Source organism: Mobula birostris, chromosome 10 (genome assembly GCF_030028105.1).
Source record: "Mobula birostris isolate sMobBir1 chromosome 10, sMobBir1.hap1, whole genome shotgun sequence".
Classification (NCBI taxonomy): Eukaryota; Metazoa; Chordata; class Chondrichthyes; order Myliobatiformes; family Myliobatidae; genus Mobula; species Mobula birostris.
The window spans coordinates 130536867-130560412 of record NC_092379.1 but is presented as its reverse complement, the minus strand read 5'-3'; the positions used below and the strand labels follow the sequence as shown (position 1 = coordinate 130560412).

The window sequence follows — 23546 nt, the reverse complement described above, 5'->3', positions numbered from 1 at the left end:
AAAAATAGTTTTAACAAATGGGTAATCTGCAATTGAAAATCAGGGGGTCGCACCCTTCTGTATAACAGCGTTTTCTTATTACAAGCACTGTTTGCATTTTGCAAACTGTACATTTTTTTTGCTGTTTTAGGAGCTATTCTTGTTTAAGAGTCTTCAATAATTACATCACGCGTGCGCACCGGCAGGAACGATACAGGGAAGAGAAACTCGAACGTTGAAACGCAGAACATGAAACTGTCAGGCAGGTCAGTCCCAGTTCCTTCGCAAACCCGGTCTACCCCTGGCATCGGAGTGAGGCTGATTTTGTGTATGCTGCGGTGACATAATTTACAGCCCGGTTTTACTCGGGCCAGCGCTGGCCCGGCCCGACCCGGCCCGGCCGCCGGCCGCCGGGCAGCAGAAGCCCCCAGCCCCCAGCCCCCAGGTGAGTCTAATGACGTCACTGCTGGGTCCGGGCAGGCACCTCCCCGCTCACGTGACCAGTGATCATTGTAAGGCATGAGTGGGGGGGGGAAATCTAATGACAACAATCCCGTTACAGGTCCCGTGGTGACGGTCGGACACGGATAGAGTAGAGTGTGATTAGGGACGGAGGACGCGTTGTGGGTGGGAGGGGGAGGCGTGGTGCGTTGTTGCAGCCAGGGTTGGAGCGGACCCACCGGTGAGCTCCCCCCCCAGCCCGGAGTGGCGCGGCCCGCGGAAGCCCGGCCGGCAGGGCTGCGCGGACCGAATGCTCAGTAACAATATTCTTTGATACGTGTCGCGGGCGAACGGCGCCCCCTCTCCGCGTTCCTTCCGCCCTTTATGCCCCTTTATTAAGCCACAGGCAGCGGCAGCGATGTCTACCCCAGCACGGAGGCGCCTCATGAGGGACTTCAAACGGTAGGGTGGCGCCCGGGGGAGGGAAGGAGGGACAATTTTCCCTCCTCTCTCTCTCTCTCCCCTCCTTCCTCCCCCCTCCCCTCAACGATTTAACATGGCGCTCCTTTGACTTTTAAAATGGAAACGCGGCGGGGCGGGGGGCCGGCAGGGGACGAATTCGTTCTCAATTCCTTCTTGCCTTCAGGTTGCAGGAGGATCCTCCGGCCGGCGTGAGCGGAGCGCCCTCAGAGAACAACATCATGGTCTGGAATGCGGTTATATTCGGGTGAGGAGCCGGGCGGCCCGAGGCCTGCCAGCACTGTTTGTTTCTTTTTTCTCTCTCCCCTCCCACTGTTTCCGTCTGCCGATCAGCACCTGTCCCCGTTCCCTGGTCCTGTCCCCGGTAGGGCGGTGGTTTCTGGCGTTGTAAAGCCCTATTTATATATTATGCATATGTAACAACCTACGTAACTCTGCTCTACCTGTTAACTGTACCCTTGATGTGCTAGTTTTAAGTAGGGCTGCTAGATCTGTGTTTGTACGTACCTCACTTTTATAACGCTGTTTCCCTTTTTAATTTTCTCCCTCATCAGGCCCGAAGGAACCCCTTTTGAAGATGGTAAGTCCAGCAAAAAGAAGGACGCTAAAGTTGATACAACGTTACCTCCAAGTCTAAGCGTCTTGCAGCTGTGTGTGTTTAGATGAGGAATTCGTATGTTGGTAATGTATGGATGTATAAGAGTATAAGGAGAAGAAAAGTAGGCAAACGGGCAGTAAATCAAAGGTCACTTTTAAAATCCACAAATAAATATTCAGTTTATAGAAATGATATATTTCCTCAATTTAAATGAACACTGCAAGTTTTCAAATAAACCAGCACTGAGTACTCCCCTAGAATGGTTTGGACGGAATGTGAGAAGGTAGTATTTTGGCTATCACAAAGGACACCTGTTCCATTTGTTTTTAATGTGCTGTGCTGTTCAGAAGAAGTGTGGGAACCTTAGATGGCAGACATGATTGAACAAGTTTGGGCAAAGTTGCTATTAAAGGGAAAGGTGAAGGAACTTGACAAATGATTTTATTTTTGGTAAATGTTGAAAGGGAAACATTTCAAAGTTCAAAGTAAATTTATTGGCAAAGTACCATGCCTTGAAATTTACTTTCTTGCATGCATTTGCAGAGAATAAAGCAATAGAATTTTACAAAAAAAAAATAAAGACTGACAAACACCAATGTGCTAAAGAAGACAAACTGCAAGTAAAAATAAAACTGAGAACACGAGTTGTAGGGAGTTTTTGAAAATGATTCTGTAGGTCATAGATTCAGTTCACGATAGTGGTGAGTGAAGTTATCCACACAGTGGTTTGGGAGCCTGATGGCTGTGACTGAGCCTGTTTTCAGTGCTACCATTGGGTAGAAGGTACACGCGCATATAGCCATGTATAATTTGAGGCAAAATACATGTCACTTATGGTCGGTTTTGATTCGACTGATCTTGGCCAAAGCAGATTAAAGTGATGTCAGTGGAGATTAGTTTTATTTACAGCTGTCTGTACATGCTGTAGTTTTTGATATCTGGATATGCTGTGGTGCAGAACGGTATTGGCAGTGTTTGTTAAGCTTGCAAACTTAGTGTAACTCAGGCACACTGAATGGTCAGTTTGTAAATTAGGGTCCGTGTTGAATTTAATTAGCTTTGTCAACATCAAAGTATGCATGTATATATCACCACGTGCTACCCTGAGATTTATTTGCTTGTGGGCATTCACAGAAGAACAAAGAAATGCAGTAGAATCAATGAAACACAACACACAGACTGAGAAGTAACCAATGTGCACAAGAAGACAGACAAATATAAATAAATAATACTGAGAACATGAGTTGTAGTGTCCCTGAAAGTGAGTCCATGGGTTCTGGAATCAGGTCGGTGATGAGGTGAGTGAATTTATCCACGGTGGTTCAGGAGCCTGATGGTTGAAGGGTAATAGCTGTTCCTGAACCTGGAGGTGTGGGACCTAAGGCTCCTGTACCTCCTTCCTGATGGCAATAGTGTGAAGAGAGCATGTACAATGAAACAGCAAATCATAACATTGAGATGTGTTTTGATGTACATGTGACAAAACTAATCAATCTGTTGGAAGTGTAGCCATAAATACAAGATCTATTAATTTAGTTATTGGGATACAGTGCAGAAAGGGCCTTCTGGCCCTTCAGAACACACTACCCAGCAATCCCCTGACTCAATCCTAGCCTAATCCTGGGGACAATTTACAATGACCAATTAACCTACCAACTTTGGACTGTGGGAGGAAGCCGGAGTACCCGGAGGGAACCCACACAGTCACAGGGAAAACGTCCAAACTCCTTACAGGCAGCCACAGGAATTTAACCCTACGGTGCCTGTACTGTAAAGCGTTGTGCTAACATCTTAGCTACCAAGCTGCCCAATCTTCAGATACTCGAAGTTCTGAGGAACTGAGATGGCAGCCCCTGTGGGAAGGGATAAACTGTGAACATGATAAGCAGCCCAGTCCTTTCATCAGGACTGGAAGTGAGAAAAGCTCTGGAAGAAGTGAAACAATTTTATAGATACTAGTGTGCTGTTAGTTTTTGGGTTTGGATCCAGATACCTGTGGCATTCCAGATGGTGATAAACCAAATGTACCTAGACCATGTGTTTATTGACCATGGTTAGTCCTAGTCCTGATGCTTCTGGCTGGGGCGTCGGGTGTGTGCTTGTGATTTGTGATGTGCTGAGCTCCAGGTTTGAGTTGGTGCGGGTAATTCCAAGTGCAGATGTGAATAACAACTGCATGGAACCTACATTAATGATCCGTGCATCACTGTCACCCCTTGTATTACTGGGACAGCACAGATTAGATGCTTAGGTGGGTGTAAAAGGTTCGGGGATAGGAGTGTGAAGAGATTGTGCAGGAAGTTTGCCCTTTTGGAGGTTAAAAGTGAGAGACTGCAGAACAGTTGACAAAATATTCAGAATTGGGTTTATTATCACCGGCATGTGTCATGAAACTTCTGAACTTAGCAGCAATAGCTCAATGCAATAAATAATATAGAAGAGAAAAAGTAAAATTAGATAAGTAAGTCAATTACAGTATGTGTATGTTGAAAATTAAAAATCGTGCCATAATCAAGAGTGTGTACAGTGATTGATAATCTGGGGTGAATGGACTAGTCATGTGCAAGGTGCAGATTGAATTCTGCTTTCGAAACAGAACTAGATGAGTATTTGAAGTTAATAAACTCATAACACTATAGAGCAAGCAGAGGAAATGGGACTGACTGGTTTATTCTACGAAGAGCGGTAGGCAGCTGTTAGTGTGACGGTATTACAGCTCAGATCGTTGGAGTTCCGAGTTAAATTTCGATGCAGTCTAAGGAATTTGAACGTTATCCACCTGATCGTGTGAGTTTCCTCCGGGTGCTCAGGTTTCCTCCCACATTCCAAAGACGTACCGGTTAGCAGGTTAATTGGTCATTGTAGATTGTCCTGTGATTAGGCTAGGGTTAAATAGTGGGTTACTGTGCGGCACATCTCATTAGACTAGTGCTGTATCTTTAAACAAAAAAAACTAAATTTGATACTTAATAGAGTAGAGCTTCATGGTCTTTAGTACACTGTTTAAAATCTGAAGTGCAAACTATTAGCATGCAATTTGAATAAGTAAGTACTGTGCTATCACATTCCAGATCTTGCTGACACCCACAGACCTTCACATATAGTAAGCCACAACTGGGGAGGTAGCTTAATATTCTGAGTTTTTTTCTACTTTTCCACCACTACAGCCATTCACTTCCCTCTGACATCCATTCTGGTCTCAAGGTCAGTTAAACTCAGTAAAACACAGGGTTCAAAGTAAATTTATTAATGTATACGTTGCCATGTACTACCCTGAGATTGATTTCTTGTAGGAAAAGAGAAATGCAATAAAATTTAGGAAAAAATATACGTAAAAAGACTGACAAACAAGATGACAAATTACAAACTACAATTAATTTTAAAGATACTGAGAACATAGGTTGTAAAGAGTCCTGGAAAATGAGTGTGTAGGTCATAGAATCAGTTCAGCTCTGTGGTGATTGAAGTTGTTCACACAGGAATAGTAATATGGTATCGAAGAAAGGATCTATGAAATTCAGAGTAAACTTATCAAAGTATGTGTGTGTCTTATCTTGAGATCATTTCCTTGCAGCCATTTACACGAAAACAAAGAAGTACAATAGATGATGAAAAAGAAAGATTAGCAAACAATGTGCAAAATAAGACAAATTGTGCAAATTTAAAAAAACAAACAATTCTAAGAACATGAGTTTGTAGAGTCGTTGAAGGTGAGTCTGTGGGTTGTGGAATCAGTTCAGAGTTGAGGTGAGTGAAGTTACCAGGAGCCTGATGGTTGTAGAGTAATAAGTGTTCTTGAACCTGGTAGAGTGGGACCTAAATTCCTAATGGAAGTAGCGAAAAGAGTTCATGATGGGGGGGGGGGGCTTCTTTGATACCTGACAGTCAGAGAAAATAGATGCTCGAATGTAGAGCACGAAACAAACTACTGGAGGAACTCAGTGGGTCAGGCAGCATCTGTGGATGCAGAGGGGTGGTCAAAGCTTTGGATCAAAACCTTATATCGGGACTTTAGAAATACTATGGTTTCCAGGACCTTGCTTGGGGTAGAGTTTGACCTTTTCTCCAGGTGATTTCGGCAAAATCATCCTGTAAGGAATAAATCTGACTCTAAAAACAGACCAGTACCGGTCCTGGTCTACTTTCAGTTCACCTTCTGTTGGAATGTTCACCTGTCTTCATTGTTGGGGTGCCATGGTAAATGGGATTTATTTTGCACAAACGTACAGACTCTGTTTCCTTATGAAAGGCAGGGGTTGTTCCTTTCTGTATCGATACACACGTGTGCCTTGGTGAATTGTTTTTCTTGTTGTGGAAGCCTGGCGCTTGCTCGGGAAATTTTTTGCATCCACTTTGTGTTCTAGTGGGCTGGCTACAGGTTTGAAGACCATTTCTGCCACTAGTGACCAACAACTGAACATTAATATTTTTCTCCTTCTTGCTCCTGTTCTAGGTACTTTTAAACTTACAATAGAATTCACAGAAGAATACCCAAACAAGCCACCCACAGTTAGATTTGTTTCAAAAATGTTTCATCCAAATGGTATGTAAATGAGTTGTTCAGTTTATTGGCATGAATTTATGTTGGCAACGATAGAGAAGATAAAAGTTGTGTGGTGTGTGGGTACTTGATGGTGCTTAGAATCGTACAGCCTAGAAGCTGACCCTCTCAGCCCTGTGATACCTGGCGACACTGATCTCACTTGCTTGCAGTAGCGCTGTACTCCTGTGCCTTTCCTGTAAAAGTACCATCAGAATTACTTTTAAGTGTTATATGTGTATGTGACTCCACTACCTCCACAGGCAGCTCATTCCAGTTATTCATCGCCTGCGAATCTCAGATCTTTAAATTTCTCCCCTCTCATCGTTAAGTTGTGTCAGAGGCATAAAAACTGCAGCACAGAAAGGCCCCTGGGCTCATCTAGTCCATTCTGAACTATTATTCTGCCTAGTCCCATCGACTGCACATGGACCATAGCCCTCCACATCCCTCCCATCCCTGTATCTAATCAAATTCCTCTTCACTGTTGCAATTGAACCTGCTTCCACTGGCATCTTGTTCCACACCCTCACCATCCTCTTGAGTGAAGAAGTTCCCCATAAACATTTCACCCTTAACCCTCCCCTCCCCAGGCAAACATACAACCTGGCAATATCCCTTGTGATTTATATGAAGGTAATATCTCTGTTCCACTAAAAATGAATCTAGCCTATCCCATCTCCTTGTTGCACAAATGTTGATTCCAGGCAACATCCTGGTTAATTCTGTTCTGTACTTTCTATCGCTACCGTGTGCTTCCTAGAGTATGAAGGCAAACTAATTTACAGGTCGTCACCACAAACTTCTGTGTAGGAGTGATCACCTTTTCCTGTTGCATTATCTACAGAGTGTAAATAACAGATCTGCTGTTGTCTTCTGTCTGCCTCTAGTTCACCGGAGAATAACTGTGTCGCCGTGGTCCATTCTCATGTATCAGAATGTTGGTTTCTGTGGTTTTGTTGCTGGTACCTTCAGAAAACAATATTCTGCGATTGAATCTTGATGTAATTCTGGGACGTAGCAGAGAACACAGAAATTAGAACAGTACAGTGTACATGATGTACCAATCTATTAACTACTCCGCGAAGTTTCAAAGTACATTTATTTTCAAAGAATGTATAAATTTGAGATTTGTTTGCTTACAGGCAGCTGCAAAGGAAAGAACCCAATTTAAAAAAAACAAGACCAAACCCGCCCCCCTCAGTGCCCACAGAGAAAAAGGGAAGAAGCACAAAATAAATCGTATGAACAATAGAAATGGACAACAGCAGCGTTCCAAACCAAATTGTGTCCTTGGGTCCAAATCCCAGGAGTAGGCCCAAAGCCTCGGTATCCAGTTCATCATATTAGTGGGGCAGATTGCCCCAAAGTTCGCAGACATGAAGCACAGCAGTCGGAGGGAGTCTCACAGCCTTAGCGTCGCAGAGAGAGAAGCCCCCAGACTATCTGGCCTGGCATTTAAATGGTCTGGGCCTCGCACTAGGACTTGGCCTCACAGCCAGCAAATCATTCTGAGCCTAGATTTCACTGCAGAAGGACCTCTCCAAATGGGCTCAGCACCCAGAGCAGTCCAGCCTCGTACAACTCTTGACTGCCTGCCTCTCCAGTCTGTGCAGGCCGGCATTCAGATTGTACCTCGCATTAGGGCCCAGACATTGAACACGCCACTCATCGATTTGCCTCTGACCTGGATTTTGCTCCCAAAGAAGCAACCTGTCCATTTCAGCTTAGCATTTAGAGTGATCTACCCTCGTACCCGGGTTAGTTGGACGGGCATCAGAACTCCTCTGTCCTGTCTTCTTCCCTCTGAATTGTTGACTCTAACCAGCACGGCTCCAATTCCTGCATTGATTTTGCAGCGTACCAGCGGGGCGCATCCCGCGAACTCACTTTGCCTTCGCTCACTTCATTGCTTGCGGTGATAGTCTACCAGAATTTAGTTCAAAAAATGTGGTTATTAATAATGCGTTCACTGGAATTCCTTTGCTTTCGGATTACCAGTAAGCTGTCGCACATCTTCGGTAGTGCCATCTTAAACCGGAAGTTTAATCAAACCTTTCCCTCCTACGTAGCCCACACCTTCCATTTCTTTCTTTATCCATATGCTTATCTCAGAGTCTCTTAAATTTCTCTGACGTATCAGCCTGTACCACCACCACTGGCAGGGCATTCCAGGCACCCACCACTCTGTACTTCAAAAATACTTCTGACGTCTCATCTTAGAAGGATGTCCTCTGATATTGGCCATTTCCCCTCTGGGTGGGGGAAGGAGGTGCTGGCTGTCCAATTCTATCTATGCCTCTCCTCATTTGCTCCAAAGATAAAAGCCCTAGCTTGCTCAACCTTTTCTCATTAGACATGTGCTCCAGGCCAGGCAGTGTCCTGGTTAATCTTGTCTGCACCTTGTCTAAAGCTTCCATATCTTTCTCATAATGAGGCCTCCGGGTTCCTGTATCAAAGAATGGGTCTCCCCATTTTCAGGCATCCAGTTCTTCCAGGATAAATAGAGAACAAAATTCAGATTGCTGCATTGGATACAGAGATTTCAGCTTCTGACTGAACTATCCACCTCCAACACCAACATACTTTGATCAGAATCAGATTTAATATCACTGGCATACGTCATAAAATTTGTTAACTTAGTGGCAGCAGTACAATGCAATCAATACATGATACAGAAAAAAATTAAGTAAATTACAGTATGTATATTAAGCAGTTAAATTAAAAATAGTGCAAAACAGAAATAATACTCTTAGTGAATTAAGACAGCCTATGTACTTTCCCCTTCAATACTAAATATAGAAGTCACCTTTACCCTAGAATTTTGAATCGCATCCTCAAGTTCCTGACCTTATTATAGAATTGTAGAGCCATACAAACATGGGGAAAGGGGAATTCAGCCTACCACACCCATGCTTCCAGTGGGTACCCGTCTGCACAAATCCCATCCTCGAGCACTTGGCCTGTTGCCTTCAATGCCTGGGTAATTCAAGTGCTCATCTAGACATTAAAATTCTGGCAGTAACCCTGCTTCCATCACACTCTCGTGCAATGCATTTCAAATACTTGCCACTCTCTGTGGGAAAGATTCCCCTTGGATCGCCTCCAAGTCTCTTCCCATAACCTAAGCTTATATCCTTATATGACTTTATCTTTGTTAAAGGAAAAGTTTTACTGTGGTTAATCTTATATAGAAGCCTCAATAACGTCCTTGTTAACCTCCTTGGTCTCTTGTAATAGAAACGCTACATGTCAGGCAATATCATGGTGACTGCTTTGCACTCTTATCTTTCCTGTGATGTGGTGACCAGAACTGCACACTGAGGTCTGACTAATGTTCTATGAAGTTGGAGCACAGCTTCCCTGCAGTTGTATCCAGTGCCCTCTGATAGTGAAGGCTGGTATATCATCTGATGCCTTAACCACGTTACCTATCTGTGCTGCCACCTTCGAGGATCTTTGCACTGGCATGCCGAGGTCTCCCAATACCCCTCAGGACCTTGCCATTCAGGGTGTATGTCCAGCCTCATGCATACTCCCAAAATGTTGAGGCTTTAAAAATCAGAAGTGCAAAGGGACTTGGGAATCCTTCTGCAGGATTCCCTAAAGGTTAACTTGCAGGTTGAGTCGGTAAGGAAGATGAATACAATATTAGCATTCGTTTTGAGAAGACTAGAATATAAGAGCATGGATGTGATGTTGAGGCTTCATAGGGTATTGGTCAGACCACATTTGGAGTATTGTAAGCAGTTCTGGACCCTTGTCTATGAAAAGATGTGCTGGCATTGGAGAGGGTCCAGAGGAAGTTTACAAGAATGATTTATGAGGGACGATCGATGCCTCTGGGCCTCTACTCCCTGGAGTTTACAAGAACGAGAAAAGGGAACCTCATTGAAACCTTTCGAATATTGGAAGGCCTAGATAGTGGATGTGGAGAGGATGTTTCCTACAGTGTGAGAGTCTAGGACCAGAAGGCACAGCCTCCGAATACAAGAATGTCCCATCAGAAAAGACCTGAGGAATTTCTTTAGCCAGAGCGTAATGAATCTGTGAAATTCATTGCCACACTCAGCGGCAGGGGCCAAGTCATTGTGTATAATTAAAGCAGAGGTTGATAGGTTCTTTATTGGTCAGGGCATCAAATGTTACCCGAAGAAGGTAGGAGAATGGGGTTGAGAGGGAGAATAAATCAGCCATGATAGAATGGTCTAAAATACATCATCTCATATTTATCAAAATTAAACTCCTTTTTTTGTGTGCCGTACTCTGCCAGAGCCTTGGCGACCACTTTTTGTTTCAAGTGATTGTTTTGGAGAAAAGATTGTGTGAGTGGTCCCCCACGTCCTTCTCACAGCGCAGTTTTTCTTTTTACGAGGCCGAGTTACGAGCTCGACACTCAACCCAGCACGGTTGGAAAGCGTGCCCGGGAGCGGCCCGACTGGATTCGAACTCGGGAACTTTCGCTCTGGAGTCTGGCGCTGATGTCACTATGCTACCAGCCAGCTAAACTCCATTTGCCACTTCTTAATCCATTTCACTAATACATTGTTATCACCCTGTAGTCTACTTCTGCCCACTACTTTAACCATTCCACTAACCTTCGTCATATCTGTGCAGTTTGAGGATATCCCCCCCCATTGCTTTTGATTAGGGAGCTCTACATTTTTTGTCTGTGTAAAGGTAAAGGAATTGAAAGATTTCATAATCGGGATGTTTTGCGACTCTGATAGGAATTTAAATGTAGCAATTCTCTCTTTATTTTTCTGTAAGGCAACCACGTAAATCTGGCTTATTTTCCTGAAAAAGCCCTTCAATGAGCTGGGCTGACCTTTTGTGATGAGTGAGCAAAATTGTATTTATCATAAACATGAGATTCTGCAGATGCGGGAGCTGCAGAACAATGCACACAAAATACTGGAGCAACTCAGCAGGTCAGGTGGCGTCTGTGGAGAAGAATAAACAGTTGAGATTTTCAGCTGAGACTTGTGAAGTGCTGAGTGCCTGTTGCATTTTGCGTGTGGCCTTATGTCATAAAGTGGAAACTGGTAATCCGACATGAACTTACTGTGCCCTAATTTTTGTAATTTGTTACTTTTTGTCTGTTGCTGAACTTCAAAGTGTGGCTTAATAGCGAAGTAATATCTTGCTCTAAGCATTCGGGCTTGTGAAATTCGAACCCAAGTGGACATGCTGCTTCAGCTAGTAAATGGGCTTTTGTTTCCACTTTGCAATGAATATGAAATAAGAGGTGTCAGCATTCTGGGTTTGAATCATCTGTCTCTGGTTAAGTTATTTGGATGCTGTTGATAATGCAGAGTTAGATTCCAACCTTAGTTTCTAAAGTTATGAAGCTGGAGGATAGTTAATGGTTATTATTTGATAGTTAAATATTTGAAGCCACTGCTGTGTAATTTTAAACTGAATATACTTTCTTTAGTCTATGCAGATGGCAGTATATGTCTGGACATACTGCAGAATCGCTGGAGTCCAACATATGATGTGTCTTCAATTTTAACATCTATACAGGTAATTGTATCTTATAAAATTGTCACTTTTTAAAATCTGTCTAATAGTAGAATATACACAGTGGCCATTTTATTAGGTAGCTCGTGTGTGTGCATCTGTGTATATTAAACTGGCCACTGAGTGTATGTTCATGGTCTTCTGCTGCTGTAGCCCATCCACTTCAAGGTTGGATGTGTTGTGCGTTCAGAGATGCTCTTCTGCACACCACTGTTGTAACGTGTGGTTATTTGAGTTGCTGTCACCTTCTTGTCGTGAACCAGTCTGCCCATTCTCCTCTGGCCCCCTCATTAACAAGGTGTTTTCTCCCACAGAACTGCCACTCACTGGATTTTTTTAAATTTGCCCTTCACACTATTCTTTGCATACTGTGGAGCAGGTATTGGTTTTGCGGTTTTGCTCCACGGCATAAAGGTTGGGAACCCCTGCTCTAGAGATTATTGTGCATGAAAATCACAGGAGGTCAGCAGTTTCTAACATACTGAAACCACCCTGTCTAGCACCAACAATCATTCCATGATCAAAGTCATTTAGATTACATCTCTTCCCCATTCTGACGTTTGGTCTGAACAACAATGGTACCTTTTGACTAGGTCTGCATGCTTTTATGCACTCAGTTGCTGCTACGCAAACTCAAAGGCCTTAAGGTGGATAAGTCACCTGGACCAGATGGACTATATCGCAGAGTCCTGAGAGAGGTTGCTGAAGAGATAACGGATGCATTGGTCGTGATCTTTCAAGAATCACTTGATTCTGACATGGTCCCGGAGGATTGGAAAATTACAAATTGTCAGCTCACTCTTCAAGAAGGGAGGAAGACAAAAGAGAGGAATTTAGAGGCCAGTTTGCCTAACTTCAGTGGTTGGGAAAGTGGTGGAGTCATTATTAAGGGCGAGGTTTCAGAGTGCTTACAGACTATTGAATAAATAAGTCTGTCAAGGGGAATCTTGCCTGACAAATCTGTTAGAATTCTTTGAGGAAGTAACAAGCAGGGTGGACAAAGGAGAAGCAGGGATGTCATTGACTTAGATTTTCAGGAGGCATTTGATAAGGTGCCACACTTGAGGCTGCTTAACAAGATAAAATCATATGGCGTTACAGGAAATATACTGGCATGGATAGAGGAATGCCTGACAGGTAGGAGGCAGAGAGTGGGAATAAACGGGGCCTTTTCTGGTTGGCTGCCAGTGACTAGTGGTGTTCCTCAGGGGTCAGTATTGGGACCACTACCTTCACATTGTCAACGATCTAGATAGTGGAATTGATGGCTTTGTGGCAAAGTTTGCAGATGATTCAGCAGGACCCAGACAAATTGGAAGAATGTGCAAAAAAGGCAGATGGAATAGTGTTGGGAAATATATGATAGTGCATTTTGATAAAAGGAATAGTGCGGACTGTTACCTAAACAGGAAGAAGGTTCAAACATCAGAGGTGCAGAGGGACTTGGGAGTCCTCGTGCAAGACTCCTGGAAGATTAATTTACAGATTGAGTCTGTGGTAGGGAAGGCAAATGCAATGTTGGCATTTATTTCAATAGGAATGGAGTATGAAAGCAAGGAGATGATGCTAAGGCTTTATAAGACACTAGTCAGGATGCATGGAGCATTGTCAACAGTTTTGGGTATCTCAGAGAGGGTGTGTTGTCATTGGAGAGAGTCCAGAGGAGGTTCACAAAGATGATTCTGGAAATGAAGGGGTTAACATAGGAGCATTTAGCAGCTTTGGGCCTGTACTCACTGGAATTTAGAAAAAAAGTGAGGGGATCTTACTGAAACCTACCGAATGTTGAAAGGACTAGCTAGGGTGGATGTGGTGAGGATGTTAGGGTATCCAGAATTAGAGAGCACAGCATCAAAATTGAGAGGTGACCTTTTGGAACAGGAGCAAGGAGGATTTTTTTTTTTAGCCAGAGAGTAGTGAATCTGGGGGACTGTCTGTCACAGACTATGGTGAAGGCTAATTCTGTGGGTATATTTAAGGCGGAAGTTGATAGTTTCTTGATCGGTCAGAGCATCAAAGGGTATGGCAAGAGGGTAGGGTGTATGGGGTTGAGTAGGATCTGGGATCAGCCATGATGAACAGACTGGGTGAACTGAATAGTCTAGTTCTGCTGCTCTGTCTTATGGTCTCGCATGGTTGGCTGATTAGATTAACAAGCAGATGTACATAATGAAGTAACCAGTGAGTGATGATTTTCCCCACTTCAGGGCATTGCAGAGAAGACTCGCTTCCATTTTTCCAGTGTGTTCTATAGCTGGCAATTCTGAGGTATATAGCATTCTCTCTTCCATCCCCCACACCCTGAACTTTGCCTTGAGCATATGTCTGTCTTTACTTGTGATTACATCTTGTCCCAATTGAGATGAGGCTGCAGAAGGAAATGCATGTGGTAACACACTGTAGTGGGAACAGCATGTTAGATACTTAAAACCATTATTTTTTTAAAAGAAAAATGACTTCCAGTACATTCAGATGAAATGCTTCCGCTCCAGTGAGTTGACACTGCCCAGTTACACTCATGAGACCAACAGCAGTATTGAACCCAGGTCAATAGCGTTACTCTAAATGCATTGTTACTGTGCTGCCCTGTTTGTTGTTTGTCACTGAAAATGATAAAATCCTGGAACTTAAATTTTTATTTATTTCGTGATGCACAGAGCAGGCCCTTTGTCTGAACTGAAATTCTCCAGTGCACCATCCCTGGACAGTTGTTGAGACTGTAGCGGGATTGAAAGTAAAAATGGTTGTTGTGGAATTCTCCACAAAAGATCAAAAGGATTATTTTGCGAGCCATGCCAGCATTAATTCAGCAGGAAGTGGTGGTTTCTGGGAGCTGCTGGCGAAGGTGAGATGGGCCACAAATTGCAGGGCAGCTTGTGTTGCTCAGCTGGTAAACTGATGCCAGTTCTGTGAAGTGGGGTTCTTGCGGTTCTACCTTGAGGGTTGGACAAGGGAGGCCAGCAGAGTGTGGGAAAGAAAAATGATCTGAAAAACATTGAGGATGAAGGCAGACAATCCATTTTTAAAAAAAAAAGTACTCGGAGTCGCAGTTCTGCAGCTTGTAAGCAGGTCTTCTGGTCAACTTGTCCATGTTGTGTTCCCCAGTGCACGCAGACCTCTCCTATCCATTTACCTCTCCAAGTGGCTTCTAAATAATGCTGATAAACCCTCCTCAGCTACTTTCTCTGGCAGCTCCTTCCAAATGCCCACTACCTTCCATGTGAAACAGCTGCCCTGATGTCCCTTATAGGTCCCTCACCTCTGATCGTTAACCTGTGCCCTCTTGTCTTCAGCACCGCCTCCCTGGGAAAAAGACTGCTTTCACCTTGCCTGTGTCCTTCATGATCTTGTATAGCTCTAATCAGGTCAGCTGTCAAACTCCTATATTCCTGGGAACAGAGTCCTAGCCTACGCAACCTCTTTGTAACTCAGGACCTTGAGTCCTTGCAAAGTCCCTTTTTGCTCATTTTCTGCACCTTTTCGTTTCTGTATTCTTTTTAGTTTCACATCGGGACCAAAGCTATCCACAGTTGGTGTCCAGTGTCTTGTAACTGCAATGTGGATAAGGCAGTGCGGAAGTGTAGTGTTTAGTGTGATGCTATTACAGCACCGGCAACACACACGAAATGCTGGCAGAACTCAGCAGGTCAGGCAGCATCTATGGAACTGGAGAATCCGGGCCAAGAACCTGACTTGGTCTCTGCCACTTGTCTGTGAGCAGTTCGTACATTCTCCCCGTGACTGCTTGGACTTCCTCCCGCGTTCAAAAGACGTATAGGTTTGCGAGTTAATTGGTGACGTGGGTGAAATTGGGTGGCACGGGCTCATTGGGCCGGGGTAGCCTGTTACTGTGCTGTATCTCTGAATAAAAACATAAAATATGTAATTCTGGGATGTGGTGTATTGTGTAGAGCTCTGTGAAACTGAACTGGAGAATACTTTCTTGATGGGTGAGGATAGGGGTGCTGTTGGATGTGATGGACAGACTGGCTAGCTTCTCGGTCAGTGGAAAGCTAGAGGTCACCCTTGGATTAGTAAGGGAGTAAGGAATTAACTATATTGCAGTCACTTGGGACTGGTAATGTCACCATGACCCCATTAATAGCATGATTTACAGTTTTGACATACCAATTTAACCTTGAGGGTAGACAGAGGGAGTAATTTGGATGTTTGCTGTTATAAACTGTTGTAAGATTTTAATTTTAAACCTAACTTTTTTTCTTTTCGTCCGGTCTTTCTTCCTGTCTCATTTGGCTATAGGTTGCCTCACTCTGTTATGGCAGTTGACCCTACATTCAGGAAATTTTAGAGTTCCTGTTCATGTTCCATCTACAGAAATTAGTTCTCATTTGTGTAAACATTTACAGCAGGCAAAGTTGTAATAGTCCTGTATTATACTTCATTGTCAGGCCGATTAGACTTGGTTTGCCTTCTGGGCGAACTGACTGAATACAAGTTCTGGTACTTATCGAGAGGTTGAAATCAGTTCTGGCTAGTCTTGGTGATTAAAGCTCCCCGGTTGGTAAACTGATCTGGCCTATACTTGCAAGATACTGCTTTGACCCCTGAACCTCCATTGTGTTGAAAATTGTAGTTCCGAATATGAAAGTTTGTCCCTGCATTGCTGGTCTGGGGAATGTTCAACAGGTGCCTTTAGTGACTTGATTTCAAGTGGACCGTTCTTCCTATGGGCAGCCTTGTCCTTCTCAACTAATGCTTCTTCCATTTGGATTAGGGACTAAAGTCAGATCACAGGCAGATTCTGTGGGCCACTGTCAATGCTAACTAGCTTGTTTCCTTTGGTGGTTGGGGGGTGGGGGGAGGTTGTCGAAGACCAGAGGACACAGCTTCAGAATAGTGGGGCGTCCCTTTAGAATGGAGGTGACAAAATTCTTTAGCCAGAGTGATGAATCTCTGGATTTTCGTTGCCACAGGCAGCTGTGGAGGCCAAGTCTATATTTGAGGTAGAGTTTGATAGATTCTTGATTAGTCAGGGTATGAAGGGATACGGGGAAAAGGCAGGAGGATGGGGCTGAGAGGGAAAATGGATCAGCCAAGATGAAATGGCAGAGCAGACTCGATGGCCCAAATGTCTAATTCTGCTCCAATATCTTGTGTTCCTGTTTGCCTGTGTTCGGCTTATATTCCTTCTAAACCAGGGACCCCTTGGTTAATGGTAGGGGTCTATGGCATAGGAAAGGTTGGGAACCCCTGGTCTAAATCTCTTCCAGCCATGTACCTATCCAAATGTCCATTAAATGTAATTGTACCCAGCTGTACAGCTTTCTCTGGCATCTCATTCCCTACCTAGCACCCTGTTAATGGCATGATTTGTCAGAAATCTTCCACTGTGTGGGAAGAAGTTGCCCCTTGGGGCCTTTCTAAATTCCCCCCCCCCATCTAAAATCAGTTGCTCTCTAGTTTACCTACCCTGGGGGAAAAAATGGTGACCATCCACTTTATCTACACCTTCACCCTTCCATGGCCTGTAAGGTCATTCCTCAGCTTCCTACGCTCATGGCCACAGAGTCTCTGCCTATCCAGCTTCTCGTGACCTAGGCCCTCCTGGCTTCAGTAACATCCTTGTGCATTTTTCCAGCACCGTGTGCAGCTTAATGGCGTTCCTGTAGCTGAGTCACCTGAACGGTGCACAAGCTCAAGTCCATTCTCCAAGTGTGGTCTTACCGACTACGTGTACAGTTGTGTTTGTTTGCTTATATTTAGCAATACCACAAGGCCCTTGTGGTCCTTCGAACCCCGTTGCCCAACAACCCCACAACTCTGACTAACCCTAACCTTAATCACGGGACAACTTACAATGGTCAGTTAACGTACCTGGTACGTCTTTGGGCTGTGGGAGGAAACTGGAGCTCCCGGAGGAAACAGGCGGACATGGGGAGAATGCATAAACTCATTACAGGCAGCAGTGGGAGTTGAACCCTGGTATCTGTTACTGTAAGCCTAACAGATGTAACCCACGCATTCCACAGGGAGGATGTACAGAGACTCCCTATGGAGTAGTGCCGGGATTGAACTCCGGAACGTCCCGAGCTGTAATAGGGTCACCCATGGTGCGTCGTGGTTTCCCAACTCCTGAACTCCACAGGAAGACAACTGCGCCAAATTCCGTGTCTCCACAGGGTGTCACTCTTCGGAGTGGAGGTTTAGAGATGTACAAGATGATGGCATAGATAGTGGACTGCCAAGAGTCTTTTTCCAGGGCAGAAATGGCCATAATGAGGGGACATAATTTTAAGCTGTTTGGGGGAAAATATAGGGGAGTGTTACAGGCAGGTTTTTCTTTTAACACAGTGGTAAGTGCGTTGAGTGCACTGCCAGGGGTGCTGACGGAGGCAGATGTATTAAAAACAGTTAAAGGACTCTTGGGTACAGATTGATTGAAAAATGAAGGCTGTGGGGGAGGAAAGGACTGGATTGATCTTAGCACAGGGTAGAAGGTTGGCTCAACATTGTGGGCTGATGGGCCCTGGAGAGATCTGTAGAACAGGGACCCCATGGGGTACAGATATATAGAACAGTTCAGGCCCTTCACTGAGTATTGGGCAAATTTCATCAGTGCAATCCATTTGAAATTGGTGGCTTGATCTTATTTGTGACTGTGGTTGAAAGGTTCCAACGGTTTTAAATGTGTGTATTTGACCTATTTAGCTGGTCTGTTGAACAGAAACTGTTTAATTGAGATACCATTTAGCTCCTTGGCTTTGTTCAAGACCTGCCTGGGTTAGGTGTTTGCAGCAGTGGAAGCAACACTAGGTTTAGCCTCACAGGTGAGAGTGGCAGTGTACCAACTCCTCAGTGTTGCCCTGGTGTCTGGTTGTAATTGGGTACCTGAGACTTGGCGCTTGTGGTAGACTTTAGTCTTCAGTGAATGACCTGGCTCACCTTTGGTTTATGGACCATAAGACATAGGTGCAGAATTAGGCCATCTGGCCCATTGAGTCTGCTCCACCATTCAATCACGGCTGATCCTTTTTTTTCCTCTTCCTTAACCTCAGTTCCCAGCCTTCTCCCCGTAACCTGTGATGCCATGTCCAATCAAGAATCTATCAATCTCTGCCTTAAATACACCCAACGAGCTGACCTCCACAGCTGCATGTGGCAACAAATTCCACAAATTCACCACCTTTGGCTATCCTGAGGCTGTGGCCTCTTAGACTCTCCCACCATGGGAAACATCCTTTCCACATCTACTGTCTAGGCCTTTCAACATTCGAAAGGTTTCAATGAGATCTCTTCCCCCCCAACCCCCATAATCGTTCGATTGAACTCCAGTGAGTCCAGACCCAGAGCCATGAAAACTTCCTTGTATGATAACCCTTTCATTCCTGGAATTATCCTTGCGAACTTCCTCTGGACCCTCTCCAGTGCCAGTACATGTTTTCTAAGATGAGGGGCCCAAATCTGTTCATAATACTCAAGGTGAGGCCTCACCATTGCCTTATAAAGCCGTAGCATCACGTAATTGACCACAAGTACAGAATCAGTGACCGTAATTCTTAGTTTCAAGATACACTTGTGTTTGTGTTTTGACTGGCCCTGCACTTGAGGTCTCAAATTGAGGCAAAGCTAATTTTTATGTCAGCCAGATGTTCACAAGTTGGTTGTTAACTGCCATTTACAGTTAAAGGGGCAATTTCCAGTTGGGAGGCTGTTAAAACTCTGAGGGGGAGAGTAGCAGGAATAAACTGGTCTGGAAGAGTGAAGGGAAATTAAACCAGGCCAGGACATTACACCGTGAATGGCAAGGCCCAAAGTGAGTGTGCTTGAACCAGAGGCCTTGTAGTATGCAGCTCCTTCAAAGTGGCAACGCCGACAGGATCTGGAAGGGGATGTGCTTGCATTGATCAGCTGAGACACTGAGACGTTTCAGGTATCATTTTATTGTTGGTTAGGCTGCACTTGGAATATCGCTTTTCAGGGCTGCTCACCACACTTTCGGGGTGGAGGGGCGGGGGAGTTGCAGAAGAGATTCGTAAGATGTTGCCTAGATTGGAGGGCTCGAGTTTGAAGGGAAGATTGGACAGGTTTTTAAGGTGATTAAGAGGTATACAAAATTGAGAGGCGTAAATAGCCTGTGTTTGTTTCCCATGGTAAGCTTTGTCTAAAACTAGAGGGTATAGGTGGTGGGAGAAAGTTAAAGAATCTAGGATAATTTTTCTCCACATGGCAGTTGGTATTTGGAATCAGCTGTCAGAGACAGTGACATTTGAGAGGCATGTGGATGCATTTTACTTGGATGCTGCCTAAATTGGAGAGTGTGTCTTATGAGGAAAGGTTGAGTGAGCGAGGGCTCTTTGGAGTGAAGGAGGATGAAAGGTAGAGGTGTCCAAGAAGCATCGACAGTGGACAAGCCAGGGTGAAGAGGGTATAATTTTTAGGTGATTGGGGGGAGGGGTGAGGGAGGTAACTTTTTTTTCCCCACAGTGATAAGTGCATGAAACACTTACTGAGGGTCATGGTAGAGGCAGATACATTAGGGGCATTTAACACTGTTAGATTGGCATGGGGAATGAAAGAAAAATGGAGGGCCTTGTGGGAGAGAGGGTTAGCTTAATCTTCGAGTAGGTTAAAAGGGCCTGTACTGTGCTGTGAATGCTCTATGTACTTGAATCAACAAGGCAATGAACAATTACAGAATTAATGCAGGGATGTGGGATTATTAATATAGAAAGGCATGATGGGTCAGCATTCACACAGTGGGCTGAAGGACCTGTTTCTGTCCCCTGTGGATAGAATGCTGTTTGTTTGCTTATTGAGAGTGGAGTAGCTCCTTGTGGCCCTTTGAGCTGTACCACCCAGCAACCCCCAGTTTAACCCTAGCCTAATCACGGGACAATTTACAATGACCAATTAACCTACGACCCGGAATGCCTTTGGACTGTGGGAGGAAAGCCACACAGGCGTGGGGAGAATGTACATACTGCTTACAGGCAGTCGCAGGAATTGAACCCAGATTCGCCTGTACTGTAAAGCGTTGTGCTAACCACTATGCTGCGGTTCTGCCCCAGGGTGGAAATAGTTAATACCAGAGGGTATGATTTTGAGATTGGAGGAAAGTAATTGGGGGAAGGGGGAGTAGATGAGTGTCAGAGGTAACTTTTTTTTAACATGGTGCATGGAGCTCTTGCCAAGGGTGATGGTAGAAATCCAGCTTATCAGTGAGCAGTCTAAATTGCTGTTGGGTTAATGGTAGTTATCCATTGCCCAGTACAGTACCACATCTTGTAGTGCCTTCCATTTATCAGTCGTGGTGTGGGGAGATTGAGACAAGTGGAGAACATAAAGCCAAGGGAAAGTCGGTAATCTTCATCCACTTTTTCTTTCCTAGGGAAATGGTATTTAGATGAATACAGCTACAAATAATGTGTCCCTGCTAAATTTGCTCTGTTTGTTTTCTCAGTCTTTACTGGACGAGCCAAATCCAAACAGCCCAGCCAACAGTCAGGCAGCACAGCTGTATCAGGAGAACAAACGGGAATATGAAAAGCGGGTATCTGCAATAGTGGAACAGAGCTGGCGGGACTGTTGACCTTGCCTAGTGCCTACGAACACTGTCAGGCCATGCGAATCATGAAGCATTCTGAGTCCTCCTCGTTCTAGCATCATCGCATTATTTTGCAAGCTAAACTGCTACACTGCTGCCGCCCATTTGAAGCCTCTCCCCCTGGACGTTGAGTCAAAACAGATGTCGAAGTGCATGCACTGTACCCAGGGCACCTGCCAAGGAACTTTTAATTTCACGTTCTTCTATCATCATCCGCCTTTTCCTGATGGTTTTTCATACTGTCTGGGCAGTATCAGGCACATAATAAAGGTGTGCTGTAACACAATGTTATTTGCATTGCATATTTTGTGCAGGTTTTGTGTGTTGCCGAGTGAATGGTTTTTCTCGGTGGGAAGACACTTATCTGCCCTCACCAAAATCCAGCATATCAGTGAGAAGTTTAAATTGCTGTTGGGTTAATGTCACTTCTGTTTAAAGTAGATGTGTGCCTCTTCTGAAGCCAGCACTATAGTTCTCAAGTAAAAAAGAACTCTTACTAGAAGGTGCTAGTCTATGTATTTAAAAATCAATTTTTTGAACCTTTTTGAATAAATGTCCAGGGTCCTGGAGCTTAGCAGGGTGGTCACTTCTGTGACGGTTTCTAGTTCTGTTGAGTGTAGGTGTGTGAGCTGTTGCTGCATGCTTTCTTTTTTTCCTTCCACTGAACTAAATGAAGTGCTTTTCACTTTATCGAGAATTACAGACATCGGCAATCCATTAGTTATGTTAGACCAAACTTGTATATTCAGATACCTAATGCAGTGATGTGGGAAATGGGAAGAGACCCCCTGTACCTTGTATTGTCTGATGTTCAAAGTACTTTTTTTCTGCACATTAGTCTATTGAAGTGACAGTATAACTTTGCACTATAGTAACCCATGTAAGAAACTGTACATTTTCTCACTACTTGTAAATAAAATTATAAACTTAATATTGTGGTGTATGACTAAACATCTATACTTCCTGATCATCAGGAAGCATTCAGTTAAATAACTGAAATATACAGTTGTAAAATAGATTGGAAGATTGAACTCACTAAAGCTGCAGGAACGCAGCAGGTCTTGTGAATGTCTCAAACTACAATGGATTCTGGTTAAAAGGGACTTAGTGGGACCAGTACATTTTGGGCCAATTTAAGCATCTGTTCAAATTAGCTGTAATTTCATGGAAAGTTTTAAAATATTTTTTAAAAACTGTTTAACTGAGTAACAATAATGTATTTAAATGAAATAGAATAAATTAGAACACTACAAAAACTGTACTAGTTCCTAATATTGACAGAAGAATTCATCCAGTGAGTGCTGCTGTGTTCTTTTGACTGTAAATAAACAAATTCAGCACAGGCACCTAGTGCAGATAAGTGTATCTTAGCAAGGGTCTGAAATTTTTGTTCAAATTTTTAAAAAATTACCAAAAGTCAGTGTTTTTTTTTTGAATTGGCTTCTGTCAACCCAAATGAACACAAGCATATGCAACTGATATTATTTTAAAACTTCGCCCTAAGCATGGTGTAGTGTTGAACAAGTGCACACAACTGGTATAGTTAGAAACTTTGGCAACAGTCCCCTGTCACAAACAAAAAAGGAATCCCAGCTATTTTAGCTCTTGTTCTTTAAGAGTTGTTCCAAATAAATGGCTGTCCTGACTAACTAATGGCCCAATTAACCAGAATCCACTAACTGTATTCCATTCTCAATCTTGGTCTTGTGTTTTATTTTGAGACCCAGTGGATAGTTTATAGTTGTACTTACGAGTGGTTACATTGGTGCTTAGTTCATGTGTCAATTATTAGTTGGGTGATTATACCAGTAGCAATTTTAAAAAAAACAGCACCTGTGGTCCTTGTGCCATGACAGTGATTGCTATAAAAATCTTGCTTAACTGCAGGAAAGGTAGGGTTTTTTTTTGGGATACAAAATGGGTAATTCAAATAATTTGTACTCAATGACTTCAGGTATAAAAGTATTCTACAGCACGGTGGTAAATGGGAATGAAAATTCAAACTATTTTGGAAATTACAGGATTAAAGGAAATCTGTGCTGTTCTTCATACGAGATAAATGAACCTCAATAGCATCTTTATTGTAAGTGGGTACATGAGGGTCTTGGTTTCACCTAATTATGTCCCTAACCATTCAAGAGGGTTCAGATGTAAAAGTTTTCAGTCCATTTTACCACCCTCATCAAAACCCATGCAGTTGGACAACTTAATTATTCAGAATAATGGTACATCTTTAGGCATTTATCAGTTTTATAATAATGTGCATTTGCCTATTTGCAATAGCTTTGTGTGGTTGCCTCCTTTAGTGAATCACCTGCCTACAGAATTGGCACTAGGTCTGTAAACTGTAGCTGTCTATGGGTTCTGTCCATGCTCTAGCATCATTTCTTGCTGCTGGACATACTTGAAAGGGTCAAGGT

General features: G+C 43.7%; 2 protein-coding genes across 2 annotated transcripts in view; one reads left to right on the top strand and one right to left on the bottom strand.

Annotated features, from left to right (window-relative positions):
• Positions 1-733: 733 nt before the first annotated feature.
• ube2a (ubiquitin-conjugating enzyme E2A (RAD6 homolog)) lies at positions 734-22057 on the top strand. The gene is made up of 6 exons (XM_072270984.1): positions 734-882; positions 1067-1147; positions 1455-1480; positions 5952-6041; positions 11476-11564; positions 20983-22057. Exons 1-6 carry the CDS (start codon positions 839-841, stop codon positions 21109-21111), a joined length of 459 nt encoding a protein of 152 aa, XP_072127085.1. The 5' UTR covers positions 734-838; the 3' UTR covers positions 21112-22057.
• nkrf (NFKB repressing factor) overlaps positions 7817-23546 on the bottom strand; it is a 49258-nt gene continuing 33528 nt past the window's right edge. The window contains exon 6 of the transcript XR_011887591.1: positions 7817-7964. The gene's annotated coding sequence lies outside the window, so the exon portion shown is untranslated. The remainder of the gene's footprint in view (positions 7965-23546) is intronic.

What these genes read in the sequence shown, in the direction of transcription:
- ube2a (XM_072270984.1), top strand. Translation starts at nt 839, where the DNA reads ATGTCTACCCCAGCACGGAGGCGCCTCATGAGGGACTTCAAACG. An exon ending in TGGAATGCGGTTATATTCGG is followed by an intron (nt 1,148 to 1,454) that starts GTGAGGAGCCGG and finishes CTCCCTCATCAG; the next exon opens with GCCCGAAGGAACCCCTTTTG. An exon ending in CAATTTTAACATCTATACAG is followed by an intron (nt 11,565 to 20,982) that starts GTAATTGTATCT and finishes TTGTTTTCTCAG; the next exon opens with TCTTTACTGGACGAGCCAAA.